The sequence below is a fragment of the Somniosus microcephalus genome, chromosome 17 (assembly GCF_052327205.1).
Source record: "Somniosus microcephalus isolate GS21.2 chromosome 17, FLI_Smic_1.0, whole genome shotgun sequence".
NCBI lineage: Eukaryota > Metazoa > Chordata > Chondrichthyes > Squaliformes > Somniosidae > Somniosus > Somniosus microcephalus.
The window spans coordinates 65,725,365-65,742,990 of NC_141003.1; the positions used below are offsets into that span (position 1 = coordinate 65,725,365).

At 49.2% G+C, this 17,626-nt stretch overlaps 1 protein-coding gene across 1 annotated transcript in view; it reads left to right on the forward strand.

Moving 5' to 3' along the window:
* shank3a (SH3 and multiple ankyrin repeat domains 3a) overlaps nucleotides 1-17,626 on the forward strand; it is a 1,542,118-nt gene that overhangs the window by 1,455,748 nt on the left and 68,744 nt on the right. Inside the window, exon 19 of the mRNA XM_086010558.1 lies at nucleotides 15,075-15,202. Within this exon, the coding sequence (XP_085866684.1) occupies nucleotides 15,075-15,202 (128 nt within the window). The remainder of the gene's footprint in view (nucleotides 1-15,074; nucleotides 15,203-17,626) is intronic.

Here is a 17,626-nt window from a genome sequence, read left to right on the forward strand (position 1 = left end):
TGGGGGAAGGAGGATAGTAGCAAAAAAAAACGCAAGGGTGTCTTAAGCCAGAGGCTTAGCATCCACAAGGACACATTTAGTGATTCACTTACTCCATCAACTGATAGTTTAAAGAAATTATCAAAGTAACAGTGACTCATGGAGGCAGGGACTTTGACTGGCAGTGAAACAAATGAGAAAAGTGTGCTATTTTCAGGGTATAGTGTCAGGCATTGAGCAGAATGAGGTATTAGTCAGGCACCCTGCTCCTGAATAAATCATGCAAATGAGACACCATTGAATAGGAGCGTGTTCAATGGTTTCATACCCCCACACGAGGCACATTATGTGTATATTTAGGATGTTGAATTACAGTGGAGGTGGCCTCAGTCACAGAACTGCAACACAATCAAGTGTTTCAGAGGAATTCACTGAGTGAGCTTGAGTACGAGAGAAGGTTGGCTCCTTCTCCTGACCAAAACTCACTGAGAACAACCTGCCATCTCAGTCCTTTTACAGCTTTGCTTCCTGTGGCTTGATCAGCTTGACTCTGTAAAAAATAAACTTCTCTGGAAGGCAAGAGACTACTCCCCCCACATAGCCCCCCATCCTGAGGGTTGCCTGAATGTGAACACAGGCAAGCTGACCCTTTCGGAGCATGTACCCATCACTAACCTGCGCGACCTTTACGGCCACACCCCCCACCCCAGCTTCGGGAAAGATCATGGGGGCATACCTGTCATTATTCACTGCTGGCGAAATCCTCCACACAGTATAAGCAGGAGCCTGACAGTTTTGTAAAACTGCCACTCTCTATATAATAGAGAATAGTGGCCCCTGTGTAAACTACAGAGAATAGCATCCCCTGTGTATATTAAAGAAAATAGCAGCTCCTGTGTATATTATAGGGAATAGCATCTCCTGTGTATATTAAAGAGAATAGCAGCTCCTGTGTATATTATAAAGGATAGAAGCTCCTGTGTATGTTATGAAGAATAACAGACCTTGTGTATGTTAAAGGAAATAACAGTCCCTGTGTATATTATAGAGAATAGCAGCACCTGTGTGTATTATAGGGAATAATAGCCCCTGTGTATATTACAGGGAATAGAAGCTAGGGAATAACAGTCTCTGTGTATATTATATGGAATAATAGCCCCTGTTTTTAAACAGTTTGCTCTTGTAAATATATGCATAGTATTATTGTAGAATAATATAATTACACCGCCACTGTAATTCAACATCAAATATATACACATATAATGTGCCTCATGTATGTTACAGAGAATAGCAGCTCCTGTGTATATTATAAAGAATAGGCAGTCTCTGAGGTGAGATAGGGTCTCGGGCTGAGTCTGCGAGGTGAGATAGGGTCTCGGGCTGAGTCTGTGAGGTGAGATAGGGTCTCGGGCTGAGTCTGTGAGGTGAGATAGGGTCTCGGGCTGAGTCTGTGAGGTGAGATAGGGTCTCGGGCTGAGTCTGTGAGGTGAGATAGGGTCTCGGGCTGAGTCTCTGAGGTGAGATAGGGTCTCGGGGGCTGAGTCTCTGAGGTGAGATAGGGTCCCGGGGGTTGTGTCTCTGTGAGATAGGGTCTCAGGCTGAGTCTGTGAGGTGAGATAGGGCTTCGGGGGCTGAGTCTCTGAGGTGAGATAGGGTCCCGGGGGCTGAGTCTCTGATGTGAGATAGGGTCTCAGGCTGAGTCTCTGATGTGAGATAGGGTCTCAGGCTGAGTCTCTGAGGTGAGATAGGGTCTCGGGCTGAGTCTGTGAGGTGAGATAGGGTCTCGGGGGCTGAGTCTCTGAGGTGAGATAGGGTCTCAGGCTGAGTTTCTGAGCTGAGATAGGGTCTCAGGCTGAGTTTCTGAGGTGAGATAGGGTCTCAGGCTGAGTTTCTGAGGTGAGATAGGGTCCCGGGGGCTGAGTCTCTGAGGTGAGATAGGGTCTCAGGCTGAGTCTGTGAGGTGAGATAGGGTCCCGGGGGCTGAGTCTCTGAGGTGAGATAGGGTCTCAGGCTGAGTCTCTGAGGTGAGATAGGGCTTCGGGGGCTGAGTCTCTGAGGTGAGATAGGGTCTCGGGGGCTGAGTCTCTGATGTGAGATAGGGTCTCAGGCTGAGTCTCTGATGTGAGATTGGGTCTCAGGCTGAGTCTCTGAGGTGAGATAGGGTCTCGGGCTGAGTCTGTGAGGTGAGATAGGGTCTCAGGCTGAGTTTCTGAGGTGAGATAGGGTCTCAGGCTGAGTTTCTGAGGTGAGATAGGGTCCCGGGGGCTGAGTCTCTGAGGTGAGATAGGGTCTCAGGCTGAGTCTCTGAGGTGAGATAAGGTCTCGGGGGCTGAGTCTCTGAGGTGAGATAGGGTCTCAGGCTGAGTCTCTGAGGTGAGATAGGGTCTCGGGCTGAGTCTGTGAGGTGAGATAGGGTCTCGGGGGCTGAGTCTCTGAGGTGAGATAGGGTCTCAGGCTGAGTTTCTGAGGTGAGATAGGGTCTCGGGCTGAGTCTGTGAGGTGAGATAGGGTCTCGGGGGCTGAGTCTCTGAGGTGAGATAGGGTCTCAGGCTGAGTTTCTGAGGTGAGATAGGGTCTCAGGCTGAGTTTCTGAGGTGAGATAGGGTCTCGGGGCTGAGTCTCTGAGGTGAGATAGGGTCCCGGGGGCTGAGTCTGTGAGGTGAGATAGGGTCTCAGGCTGAGTTTCTGAGGTGAGATAGGGTCTCAGGCTGAGTCTCTGAGGTGAGATAGGGTCTCAGGCTGAGTCTCTGAGGTGAGATATGGTCCCGGGGGCTGAGTCTGTGAGGTGAGATAGGGTCTCAGGCTGAGTCTCTGAGGTGAGATAGGGTCTCGGGGGCTGAGTCTCTGAGGTGAGATAGGGTCTCGGGGCTGAGTCTCTGAGGTGAGATAGGGTCTCAGGCTGAGTCTCTGAGGTGAGATAGGGTCTCAGGCTGAGTTTCTGAGGTGAGATAGGGTCTCAGGCTGAGTCTCTGAGGTGAGATAAGGTCTCGGGGGCTGAGTCTCTGAGGTGAGATAGGGTCTCAGGCTGAGTCTCTGAGGTGAGATAGGGTCTCGGGCTGAGGATCTGAGGTGAGATAGGGTCTCGGGGGCTGAGTCTGTGAGGTGAGATAGGGCTTCGGGGGCTGAATCTCTGAGGTGGGATAGGGTCTCGGGCTGAGTCTCTGAGGTGAGATAGGGTCTCGGGGGCTGAGTCTGTGAGGTGAGATAGGGTCTCGGGGGCTGAGTCTCTGAGGTGAGATAGGGTCTCAGGCTGAGTTTCTGAGGTGAGATAGGGTCTCGGGGGCTGAGTCTGTGAGGTGAGATAGCGTCTCGGGGGCTGAGTCTGTGAGGTGAGATAGCGTCTCGGGGGCTGAGTCTGTGAGGTGAGATAGGGTCTCAGGCTGAGTCTCTGAGGTGAGATAGGGTCTCGGGGGCTGAGTTTGTGAGGTGAGATAGGGTCTCGGGGGCTGAGTTTGTGAGGTGAGATAGGGTCTCGGGGGCTGAGTCTGTGAGGTGAGATAGGGTCTCGGGTTGCGTCTCTGAGGTGAGATAGGGTCTCGGGCTGAGTCTGTGAGGTGAGATAGGGTCTCGGGGGCTGAGTCTCTGAGGTGAGATAGGGTCTCGGGGGCTGAATCTCTGAGGTGAGATAGGGTCTCGGGGGCTGAGTCTGTGAGGTGAGATAGGGTCTCGGAGGCTGAGTCTCTGAGGTGAGATCGGGTCTCAGGCTGAGTCTCTGAGGTGAGATAGGGTCTCGGGGGCTGAGTTTGTGACGTGAGATAGGGTCTCGGGGGCTGAGTTTGTGACGTGAGATAGGGTCTCGGGGGCTGAGTCTCTGAGGTGAGATAGGGTCTCAGGCTGAGTTTGTGAGGTGAGATAGGGTCTCGGGGGCTGAGTCTCTGAGGTGAAATAGGGTCTCGGGGACTGAGTCTCTGAGGTGAAATAGGGTCTCGGGGACTGAGTCTCTGAGGTGAAATAGGGTCTCGGGGACTGAATCTCTGAGATGAACTAGGCTCTTGTGAATTAGCTTAAAGTTCAATCAAATTTGATCTGAATATTGTAAATTTGGGTCTGTTTGGATGATTTAAACTTGCTGACAGTTGGCTCCATCCAGACATCAACTCAATCAAGCCAAAGCAAATACTGCAGCAAACCAGCAAAGTTGCAAAGAGTAGAGGAGACGATGAGGTTGGAGCTGGAAGTCAACGGCAAACTATGGTTGGTAAGAGTTCCACAGATTTGATGTCCTGGAAAAGGATGGGTTGAAATGTGGAAGTCAAAGAACAAGTCATTGTCATTAAACCCGCTGACAAGGGTGGTGCTGTTGTTGTTTGGCGTACTGACCTCTACCTAGCGGAAGCTGAACGCCAACTCTCCGACACCTCCTCCTACCTCCACCTGGACCATGACCCCACTACCGAACATCAAACCACCGTTTCCAAGACTGTCACTGACCTCATCTCCTCTGGAGATCTTCCCCCCGCTGCCACCAACCTCATAGTTCCCCAACCCCGCACAGCCCGCTTCTACCTCCTTCCCAAGATCCACAAACAGGACTGCCCTGGTAGACCCATCGTTTCAGCCTGTTCTTGCCCTACGGAACTTATCTCTTCCTATCTTGACTCTATCTTTTCTCCCCTTGTCCAGTCTCTTCCCACCTACATCCGCGACTCTTCGGACGCCCTCCGCCACTTTAACAGTTTCCAGTTTCCTGGCCCCAACCGCTTCCTTTTCACCATGGACGTACAATCCCTCTACACCTCCATCCCCCACCCGGATGGCCTGAGGGCACTCCGCTTCTTCCTTGAACAGAGGCCCGACCAGTCCCCATCCACCACGACCCTCCTCCGCCTGGCTGAACTTGTTCTCACATTGAACAACTTCTCCTTTAACTCCACTCATTTCCTCCAAATCAAAGGCGTTGCCATGGGTACCCGCATGGGTCCTAGCTATGCCTGCCTTTTCGTGGGCTATGTGGAACAATCTTTGTTCCAGTCCTACTCGGGTCCCCTCCCTCACCTCTTTTTCCGATACATTGATGACTGTATCGGTGCCACTTCCTGCTCTCGCCCCGAACTTGACAATTTCATTCACTTTGCCTCCAATTTCCACCCTTCCCTCACCTTCACATGGTCCATCTCTGACTCTTCCCTTCCCTTCCTCGACTTCTCCGTCTCCATCTCTGGGGATAGGTTATCGACCAATATTTACTACAAGCCCACTGACTCCCACAGCTACCTGGACTACACTTCCTCCCACCCCGCTTCCTGTAAGGACTCTATTCCATTCTCCCAGTTTCTCCGCCTCCGCCGTATCTGCTCCGACGATGCCACCTTCCACACCAGTGCTTCAGACATGTCTTCCTTTTTCCGCAACCGAGGATTCCCCTCTACCGTGGTGGACACTGCCCTCGACCGTGTCAGTTCTATCTCCCGCACCTCTGCCCTCACCCCTGCCCCTCCCTCCCGGAACCACGATAGGGTTCCCCTTGTCCTCACCTTTCACCCCACCAGCCTCCACATTCAACGGATCATCCTCCGGCATTTCCGCTACCTCCAAAGTGATCCCACCACCAAACGTATCTTCCCCTCCCCTCCCCTTTCAGCATTCCGCAGGGACCGCTCTCTCCGAGACACCCTAGTCCACTCCTCTATCACCCCAAACAGCCCTTCCCCTTCGCCTGGCACCTTCCCGTGCAAGCGGAGGAGGTGTAACACCTGCCCCTATACCTCCCCCCTCCCCACTGTCCAGGGCCCCAAACACCCCTTCCAGGTGAAACAGCGATTTACTTGTACTTCTCGCAATCTAGTATACTGTATTCGCTGCTCACGATGCGGTCTCCTCTACATTGGGGAGACCAAACGCAGATTGGGTGACCGCTTTGCGGAACACCTCCGTTCAGCCCGTAAGGGTGACCCCGAGCTTCCGGTCGCCTGTCATTTCAATTCACCGCTCCATTCCCACTCGGACCTCACCGTCCTTGGCCTCTTGTACTGTTCCACGGAAGCTCAACGTAAACTCGAGGAACAGCACCTCATCTTCCGATTAGGCACTCTGCAGCCTTCCGGTCTCAATATCGAGTTCAACAATTTCAGATCATAACCTCGGCCCCTATTTCATTTTTACTTATATTTTTCCACTCCTTTCCTCCCCCCCCCCTTTCCTTTTGTTTCTCTCTCACACCTGGCAGCTATCTTTTGCCCTGCCAGTACACTTTACACCTAATCCCAGCCTATTACCATCTCGTCTAGCTTCTAATCTCTTTTACTTCTTTTGGTTCTTTTATTCTTTTGTCCGATCGCAGCCCTGCCTTCGATCTAGTTCCTTTTCTCTCCAGTTTTGAAGAAGGGTCAAACCCGAAACGTCAACTCAAATTTCTCTCCACGGATGTTGCCTGACCTGCTGAGTTTTTCCAGCATTTTCTGTTGTTATTTCGGATTTCCAACATCTGCAGTATTTTGCTACCAAACAAATGTGAGTGTTGCAGTCTGATCTCAGTCTTACGCGAGATCCCTCAAAGTTTCTTTTTTCATTTTCCTGTCAAATTCCTCATCCATAAAGCATGGGATGCGTCCGTACAAACTCTTACCGTGAGGAGCTGATTGTTTTTACCACGCACTTGTCTCTGTGGCACACCAAGAAATTCTTTTGCGTTTTATTTCACCGAAATGACATAAGTAAACAGAAAGATACTGCACCATGAGACAGCAAATACCACATTCCAAAATCTCCTGTTGTTCCTTGTCCTGCATTATTGGCACAGTTCTCTGTCCGGGATGTGTTTGTCTCTTTAACTGAATGGTCTGTGTTTTTGTATGGATTACTAACCCTTTCCTCAGGATTCAGTCTTGTAGACATTGCCATTCATTCCTCCATTCCATCCTAACGCTCCGATTCTTTTCTTTCCAAGCCTCTGTACGCAGAAGGAAAACGGGTAAGTCGTTCTCTTAAAACCTGACAACAAACGCCATTTTATTTCTCGTGGTGCTTTGTGTGTTGGCGCTGTGTTGAGCAGACATGCTTCTGTTGAGTGGTAAGCTTGCAAAGTTTTAAGAGAACAGTCATCACGCCTCCCCTCCTTCACCACATGAACTCAGGGAGTGGGGGGAAGATTTCCCCAGCGCACTGTGTGAAGTGAAAATTATAAACATGCTTTACAATTTTGTCACAAACAGAATCTGCCACAGTAAGGAGATTAAATGGGTGGGTAGAGCCCATTATAGGATAGAGTGTGCATGGGCTATGCAAGGAGATTAAATGGGTGGGTAGAGTCCATGGTAGGGTAGAGTGCACATGGGTTGTGTATGACGGGAGTTTGATGGGCCAAATAGTCTTTCCTTGTTCGATGCCCAAAAGAAGGAGGTAACAGTAGGAGACCTTGATACTTCCCCGGAATCTTGATACTGTGATTTTCTCCAATATAAAATGAAATGCTAAGTGTGATGCCTTTAGTCTGTTTGTTCTCAGAAAAACAGCACATCAATGTTTGAAGGTCAGTGCTTGTGACTCCACAATCTGGATCCAGTCCACAGGGACTCGCACAACATTCCTGCATCAGGTTTTGTGTGTTTGAAGAACTAAGTAATTCAGTGCAATTGTTACCCATGCCTTTGCAAAACATCCCCATTAACTCCTGACCTATGCGGAATCTACGCACAGCGTGGTGCTAATTAAACCGGTCAATTGTCGTAATTTCCAAGCGGGCAAAGCTTTTCACAATCACACAGAGTGCTTACATATAAATTAAATCCTTGAAGCAATATAACTACAAGTTCTTCGCCTATCTTGCATGAGTTAACTTCTCCCGTAAATAGAAAGATTCTTTCCCACCTTGGTGGAGTCTGCCATTTTGGGCCTCGACGCTTCACCTGAGGTCTTGAACTATGAGCCTCAGACCGTCATCTTGTGTCCTGCACTGTGAGACGTTGGAACTTCATTTGATGTCCTGCACTGTGGAGCCTCGGCCCATGACCTGGTATCCTCCACTATGGAGCCTCGGCCCATGACCTGGTATCCTCCACTATGGAGCCTCGGCCCATGACCTGGTGTCCTGCACTATGGAGCCTTGGCCCATGGCCTGCTGTCCTGCACTATGGAGCCTTGGCCCATGACCTGCTGTCCTGCACTATGGAGCCTTGACCCATGACCTGCTGTCCTGCACTATGGAGCCTTGGCCCATGACCTGCTGTCCTGCACTATGGGGCCTCAGCCCGTTACCTGGTGCCCTACATAATGGAGCCTTAACACTTCACTTGGTGCACTGCACAAGTGGGCCTTAGTCTTTCAACTGGTTTTTAATGCAACTAAATGGGGAAATGATTTTGGTTAGAACTGGGAACATACAGGAAATTAGATATAAATCCAGATAATTGCTTTGGTGGTGTTGGTTATGAGAGGAATGTTCACCAGGAAACTAACTGCTGCTCTTCGTTGGATAGAGTCACAGAATCTTTTACATCCACCAGAACAGACCAGGCTTTGGTTTTGTGTCTTATCCAAAGAATGCACTGGAGTGTCAGCCTAGATTGTGGGGGCGAATTTCCACTGGAAGTTCTCCCACACATATACCATAACTTCAGCAAAAGAGCCATGGGAACCTGGAACAACGGGGTTTACTTAAAGGCAAGAGTGCTACCAACTGAGCCAAAGTGACACTTTGGGCTGGATTTTCCCATTTCCCACCCGCACGGTGTGGGGGGGACCCGAGAGACGGTGGAAAACCCGGAAGTTCAGGTTTTCCGGCAGGCTTTGGAGTTTTCATTCCACAGCGTACGTGCGACGGAAAGGGCGGCTCCCTGCCCAGAAGACAGCCTGATTGACAGGCTAGCTTCCAGTCGGTGGGGAACGCGGACCAGGAGGCCACAGAACCAGGTAGGTGCTGGGCCCAGAATGGTGGTGGTGGGGGGGTGGCCAATCTCCCGGGGAAGGTGGGGGTCAGATCCCCCGACCCCAGGGAGGGGCAGGCTGATGGTAGGGGAGTTTGGGGGACGAGGAGGAAGCACTCCTGCTTCTCCCGGCCCACGTGAATTGCTCCCCGAGGCTGAGGCCGCCTCGTTGCAGCTACCGGGAATCCCGGCCGCCTGCAGTATAACCTGCAAAGCAAGTTAAAGTAGAGACTTCAGGCCTCATTATAATATTCTGGCAGCGGGTTGGCAGCCCACCCGCCCCGCCTGAGTGAAAGATGAAAGTGGGCGGTTTGGGGGAGCGGGTTTTACATTTTTACAACTTTCACTCCCCCTACCCCGCCCTCCCACAACGGCTCCAACCCACCCGTTCTTACCTGTGAAAATTCCAGGCCTAGAGTGAAGCAGGAGACAGAAAGGGGAAAAAGGGATTGGGGGTGAAGACAAGGGTCTCGATGAGGCTATTGAAAGCAGAAAGGAAAATGGTAAGGTGGAGATCCAGGGGGCATTGAGGTCCAGGGGGCAGGTAGAACTGGTGGGGGGTGCGGGGTGAAGCAGGAGGACAGGGGAGGCAGGGAGAACTGGGGGTGTGGGAACTGTTCCACTGACGAGAGTGGGCACATCTTTGGAAGAGGAAGAATGGAGAAAGCTGGCAAAGAGAAAGAGAATCTGATTAAAGGAGGTGAAAAACGTTGGGAAAGAGAGAGGGAGTGGGAGGAGAGATAGGGAATTGACAGCCTGCGGGAACTGAATCAGAACAGAGCAGCTTGTACTGAGCTCATTAAAAGGGTTTCAGAGAACTTTGAAAAGATGTTAATCTGTAACAGCACAAGGTACAAGTCAGTGTACTGCTGGTTATGGTGTTGATAAGGGGAATAATTCTACATTTATTTAAACAGTGAAATGGATGAGTAGTTTTTGCTGCCTCTGTTTACAGTTTCTTTGCAGCACAGGCTAATCATGTACAGGTACTGAGCTTGTACACAGCAGTGGAACATTGCCCAGTTATTGAGCTCAGACACAGTGGTGGGACATTGCCCAGATGTTGAGCTCAGATACAGTGGTGGGACATTGCCCAGTTATTGAGCTCAGACACATTGGTGGGACATTGCCCAGATGTTGAGCTCAGACACAGTGGTGGGACATTGCCCAGATGTTGAGCTCAGATACAGTGGAGGGACATTGCCCAGATGTTGAGCTCAGACACAGTGGTGGGACATTGCCCAGATGTTGAGCTCAGACACAGCGGTGGGACATTGCCCCGATACTGAGCTTGTACACAGCGGTGTGACATTGCTCAGTTACCGAGCTTGTGCACAGCGGTGGGACATTGCTTAGTTACCGAACTTGTACACAGCGGTGGGACATTGCTCAGTTACCGAGCTTGTACACAGCGGTGGGGCATTGCCCCGTTACTGAGCTTGTACACAGCGGTGGGACATTGCTCAGTTACCGAGCTTGTACACAGCGATAGGACATTGCCCCGTTACTGAGCTTGTACACAGCGGTGAGACATTGCCCCATTACTGAGCTTGTACACAGCGGTGGGACATTGCCCCGATACTGAACTTGTACACAGCGGTGAGACATTGCCCCATTACTGAGCTTGTACACAGCGGTGGGACATTGCCCCGATACTGAACTTGTACACAGCGGTGAGACATTGCTCAGTTACCGAGCTTGTACACAGCGGTGAGACATTGCCCCGATACTGAGCTTGTACACAGCGATGGGACATTGCTCAGTTACCGAGCTTGTACACAGCGGTGAGACATTGCCCCGATACTGAGCTTGTACACAGCGGTGAGACATTGCCCCGATACTGAACTTGTACACAGCGGTGGGACATTGCCCCATTACTGAGCTTGTACACAGCGGTGGGACATTGCCCCGATACTGAGCTTGTACACAGCGGTGGGACATTGCCCCGATACTGAGCTTGTACACAGCGGTGGGACATTGCCCCATTACTGAACTTGTACACAGCGGTGAGACATTGCCCCATTACTGAGCTTGTACACAGCGGTGGGACATTGCCCCATTACTGAGCTTGTACACAGCGGTGGGACATTGCCCCGATACTGAACTTGTACACAGCGGTGGGACATTGCCCCGATACTGAGCTTGTACACAGCGGTGGGACATTGCCCCGATACTGAGCTTGTACACAGCGGTGGGACATTGCCCCATTACTGAACTTGTACACAGCGGTGAGACATTGCTCCGATACTGAACTTGTACACAGCGGTGAGACATTGCCCCGTTACTGAGCTTGTACACAGCGGTGAGACATTGCCCCATTACCGAGCTTGTACACAGCGGTGAGACATTGCCCCGTTACCGAGCTTGTACACAGCGGTGGGACATTGCCCCATTACCGAGCTTGTACACAGCGGTGGGACATTGCCCCGATACTGAGCTTGTACACAGCGGTGAGACATTGCCCCGATACTAAACTTGTACACAGCGGTGGGACATTGCTCAGTTACCGAGCTTGTACACAGCGGTAGGACATTGCCCCGTTACTGAGCTTGTACACAGCGGTGGGACATTGCCCCGTTACTGAGCTTGTACACAGCGGTGGGACATTGCCCCGATACTGAACTTGTACACAGCGGTGAGACATTGCCCCGTTACTGAGCTTGTACACAGCGATGGGACATTGCTCAGTTACCGAGCTTGTACACAGTGGTGGGACATTGCTCAGTTACCGAGCTTGTACACAGCGGTGGGACATTGCCCCGATACTGAGCTTGTACACAGTGGTGGGACATTGCCCCGTTACTGAGCTTGTACACAGCGGTGAGACATTGCCCCGATACTGAACTTGTACACAGCGGTGAGACATTGCCCCGTTACTGAGCTTGTACACAGCGATGGGACATTGCTCAGTTACCGAGCTTGTACACAGTGGTGGGACATTGCTCAGTTACCGAGCTTGTACACAGCGGTGAGACATTGCCCCGATACTGAGCTTGTACACAGCGGTGAGACATTGCCCCGATACTGAACTTGTACACAGCGGTGAGACATTGCCCCATTACTGAGCTTGTACACAGCGGTGGGACATTGCCCCGATACTGAGCTTGTACACAGCGGTGGGACATTGCCCCGATACTGAACTTGTACACAGCGGTGAGACATTGCCCCATTACTGAGCTTGTACACAGCGGTGGGACATTGCCCCGATACTGAACTTGTACACAGCGGTGAGACATTGCCCCATTACTGAGCTTGTACACAGCGGTGGGACATTGCCCCGATACTGAGCTTGTACACAGCGGTGGGACATTGCCCCGATACTGAGCTTGTACACAGCGGTGAGACATTGCCCCGATACTGAGCTTGTACACAGCGGTGAGACATTGCCCCATTACTGAGCTTGTACACAGCGGTGGGACATTGCCCCGATACTGAACTTGTACACAGCGATGGGACATTGCAATCCTGTATCATGTACACTTGGACTGCCCCTTCTTGGTGACCAGCGGCACTGCCCAGTGCGACACTCAGCCATAGAAACCAGAAACTCTCCCCCAAAAGGCTGTGGAGGCTAGATCAATTGGAGTTTCAAGACTGAGATCAATAGATTTTTGTTGGGTAAGGGTATCAAGGGATATGGAACTAAGGCGGGTAAATGGAGTAGAGGTACAGGTCAGCCATGATCTAATTGAATGGTGGAGCTGGCTCGAGGGGCTGAATGAACTCCTCCTGTTCCTATATTCCTAATTACTGGGGGTATAAATGTAAATTAACACACCCACAAACTGGCTAACAGGAGACACAGACTCAAACTCAGCAGAGGAAAGGTGAACAGACAGTGTAGATTTAGCTACTTCATACAGAGGGGGAAGGATGTGAGGGACAGACTGTCTGGGGGCACAATGGCAGGCAATAGTGTCAGCAAATTCAAGAGGGAGCGGGATAGATTTTTTGGCAAAAGAAATGATTGAGGTGTGTAAGGGGGAGAGAGTTGGGTGGGGGGATTTACAGAACTCTGGGACTGGCTGAATGGACACCAGTGGTGTTTTTCATTTCATTTTTATGTTAATAAGGAGCCGGATAAGAGACAACTTGCATTGGAGCTTATAGAAAAAGGAGCAGGCTGACATGATCGTGTATTCCACAAGAGAAATGTTGATGTTGGGCTGGAGGAGTGGAGATGTGACAAGGAGAGTATCTAATGGGATAGTGTAGAGGGAGATTTACTCTGTATCTAACCCGTGCTGTACCTGCCCTGGGAGTGTTTGAATGGGACAGTGTGGGGAGGAACAATCCTTGTATCAGTGAGTCATTGCAGTTTTATATAGAGTGGTTTACATCAGTCTAAATGCATGACACGTGCTGCTTGAATCCAATCAGCACATTATCACTGTGATAAACAGCTTTAATTAGCAGCATTAATTAGTGGGTTTAATGGAGTGGAGACACTTGTTCCTTGCCTGCTGAGTGTCACATTCAAAGCACAAAACTTTCACCAATAAACAGGTTATATCCACACAGAGCATCACAACTTTTTGTTTGCGTAACTTAAACACTGGGAGCTGATATTACGAGGCTGTACAATCAGTTCTCCACATTACGCAGCATAAATCAGCAGGCCTGCTGAGCTGAGCACCTAGGAATGAGTCTATTTAGGAGAGGATGGTGTGGTCAGCCCAGAGTACAGCCACCCTGTACGATAGCAAAATACTGCAGATGCTGGCCTATTTTATTTCCTTTCCAGTTTTGAAAAAGGGTTAGACCCGAAACGTCAACTCTAATTTCTCTCCACGGATGTTGCCTGGCCTGCTGAGCTTTTCCAGCATTTTCTGTTGTTATTACAGCCACCCTGTGCCGGCTCTTTGAAAGTACTATCAGCTGCCCTTTATCCAGACTCTTTTATACTTTTCTGTTTCAAATATTTATCTCCATCCCTTTTTAAATTTATTTTGATTCCGCTTCCCCCACTCTTTCTGGTCAGACATGCCGAGTCCTAGCAACCCTGTGAACAAATGTATTGCTCCTAACCTCTCCCTTTGTTCTTTTGGTGATGATATTAAATTGATGCCCTCTAGTTACTGACTTACTGACCAGTGGAAATAATTCTTCCCCATTTACTTCATCAAAAGGGGGGAAAACTCCCATTTCTACAGCGCCTTTCACAACCTCAGGACGTCCCAAAACGCTTTACAGCCAATGAATTACTTTTGAAGTGTAGCCACTGTTGTAATGTAGGAAACCCGGCAGCCAATTTGCACCCAACAAGATCCTGCAAACAGCAATGAGATAATGACCAGATAATCTGTTTTAGGTGTTGGTTGAGGGATAAATATTGCCCAGGACACCGGGAGAACGCCCCTACTCTTCTTCAAATAGTGCCATAGGATCTTTGATGGTCACCTCAGAGGACAGACTCTCGGTTTACTATTTCATTTGAAAGACCTCACCTCCGACAATGCAGCACTCCCTCAGTACTGCACTGAACTGCCAACCTAGATTATGTGTTCAAGTCTCTGGAATGGGATTTGAACCCACAACCCAGGATATTACATCAAAGAGAGGATGTCATACCCTGTCTTTTCTGATGCAATATCCTGTTTTTACTGACATAATATCCTCTTTTCTCTGATGCAATATCCTGTCCTTTCAGATACAATATCCTGTCTTCTCTGGCATAATACGGTATCTTCTGCAATATCCTCTCTTTATTTTGTTAAATTAATTCACAAGAAGTGGACATCGCTGGCAAGGCCAGCATTTATTGCCCATCCCTAATTGCCCTTGAGAAGGTGGTGGTGAGCCGCCTTCTTGAAACGCTGAGTCCATGTGGTGAAGGTACTCCCACAGTGCTGTTAGGGAGGGAGTTCCAGGATTTTGGCCCAGCAACGATGAAGGAACAGCGATATATTTCCAAGTCAGGGTTGTGTGTGACTTGGAGGAGAACTTGGAGGTGGTGGTGTTCCCATGCGCCTGCTGCCCTTGTCCTTCTAGGTGGTAGAGGTTGCGGGCTTGGGAGGTTCTGTCGAAGAATTGGTATAATTGATGTAATACCCTGTCCTTTTTTCATACAATAGCCTCTCTTCTCTGATATAATATCCTGTCCTTTTAGATACAATGTCCTATCTTCACTGACATAATATGGTATCTTCTGCAATATCCTCTCTGATGCAATATCCTCCCTTCCCTGATGTAATATCCTGTACCTTCTGATGCAATTTTTGAATTATGTTTCAGAAAAATTGGATGAGATCCTCGCAGCGGCCGATCGCTCAGTCAGGACGGAGAATGTGGCGGCAGACTCCCGAGCTGCGACGGTCAAACAGCGGCCTACAAGCAGGCGCATCACACCAGCGGAGATCAGTGTGAGAAACCCATTTATGTTTGACACTGTATTGAGTTCTGAGCGTCCGTATCCTGAGAACAAAGAAGCTATTGGCTGCAGGGAACCATAGCGTGAGTTCAGCCTCCCTACACTCGCAGCAGATCAGAACGACAGTGTTGGAGTGCTGTCTCTGACCCATGCCCGTTTCGAGCATGACTTCCTCCCTGTGAATGTGGGATCAGGGAGAGCGATGGGGTGAACAGAGTTCCGGCTTCAAGCCGGGTATTCCAGATTTACGAGCTGGCCATCGGGAAACAGCAACGCATCTGCAAAATCTAGCCAATCACACAAGGGTGGACTTGATCCATGCCAACTTCCATTCATGCACTCTTGAGAGGACGGCTTTCAGCCTGCCTAAGATGACTTGACTTGTTAGCAAAATAAAAACCCATGGGATTAAAGGGGCAGTGGCAGCATGGATACAAAATTGGCTAAGGGATAGAAAGCAGAGAGTAGTGGTGAACGGTTGCTTTTCAGACTGGAGGGAAGTATACAGTGATGTCCCCAGGGGTCGGTATTAGGACCACTGCTCTTTCTGATATATATTAATGACCTGGACTTGGGTATACAGGGTATAATTTCAAAGTTTGCAGATGATACGAAACTCGGGAATGTAGTAAACTATGAGGAGGATAGTAACAGACTGGTAAAATGGGTAGACACGTGGCAGATGAAATTTAACGCAGAGAGTGTGAAGTGATACATTTTGGTAGGAAATATGAGGAATGGCAATATGAACCAAATGGTACAATTTTAAAGGTGGTTCAAGAACAGTGAGACCTGGGGGTGTATGTACACAAATCTTTGAAGGTGTAAGGATTAGTTGAGAAGTCTGTTAAAAAAGCATATGGGATCCTTGGCTTTATTAACAGAGGCCTAGTTTACAAAAGCAAGGAAGTTATGCTAAACCTTTATAAATCACTGGTTAGGGCTCAGCTGGAATATTGTGTTCAATTCTGGGCACCACACTTTAGGAAGGATATCAAAGCCTTGGAGAGGGTGCAGAAAAGATTTTATAGAATGGTGTCAGGGATGAGGGACTTCAGTTATGTGGAGAGACTGGAGAAGCTGGGGTTGTTCTCTTTAGAGTAGAGAAGGTTAAGAGGAGATTTGATAGAGGTATTCAAAATCATGAACAGTTTTGATGGGGTAAATAAGGAGAATCTGCTTCCAGTGGCAGAAGGGCCGATAACCAGAGGACACAGATTTAAGGTGATTGGCAAAGAACCAGAGGCGACATGAGGAAACATTTTTTTTACACAGCGAGTTGTTGTGATCTGGAATGCACTGCCTGAAAGGGTGGGGAAGCAGATTCAATAGTAACATTCAAAAGAAAATTGGATAAATACTTGAAGGAAAAAAAATTACAGGGCTATGGGGAAAGAGCAGGGGAGTGGGATTAATTGGATAGTTCTACCAAAAAGCTGGCACAGACATGATGGGCCGAATCACCTCCTTCTGTGCTGTATCATTATATGATTCTATGATAACAGAGCCGTTTCCTGCATCCACACTGCCTTTTCCAGATATCACATTCCTATCCAGTTTTGGGCTGGTCAGAAGGTCTTTGCCTCAGAGAGAATATTGAAAATCTATTGGCACAAGGAGTGTTCAAAGTAATGCTTCTCAGTAGCCCTGCTGAGACACAGACCCTGGTTAAGTTGTTGTGGGACAGTGGGCAACAGGCCAAGGATGGATCTGTGTGGGGGAAGGGGAAGGGACAGGAGGAGACAAAACCCATTGTAACTGAGCTCAATGAAGCCAAAACTAAAGAGCTTGCTTCCAGTTCATCCCAAAAATTGTTATTCCAACACAGGTGGCAGAGAACAAAAGAAAATATCAATTTTTCCCCTTAAAAATGGGGTCAAAGAGACAATTAGATGTGGTTCTGGAGAGAGATGGGATTGAGGGATATGAGGAGCAGGTGGATAGTGGGCTTTGAGGGATGTGGAGAGAAGGTGGGTAGGTAGGGTTCAGGGATATAATGCGAAGGTGTGTAGGTGTCATTGAGGGATATAGGGAGAAGGTGGATTTGAGAGATATCTGACGACACCATGTTAGGTGGCACAGTAAATAGTGTAGATTGGAGCAGAAAATTGCAAAGGGACATTAATATATTAAGTGAGTGGGCAAAACTGTGGCAGATGGAGTTCAATGTGGGGAAATGTGAGGTCATCTTCTTTGGACCTAAGAAAGATAGATCCGAGTATTTTCTAAATGGTGAGAAGCTAGGAACTATGGATGAGCAGAGAGGAGGAGTTCAAGTACAAAAGTCATGAAAAGGTAGTGGACAGGTACAAGAAAATAATGTAAAAGGCTAGTAGAATGTTAGCCTTTATCTCAAGGGGATTGGAATACAAAGGAGTGGAAGTGATGTTACAGTTATATAAAGCTCTGGTTAGAC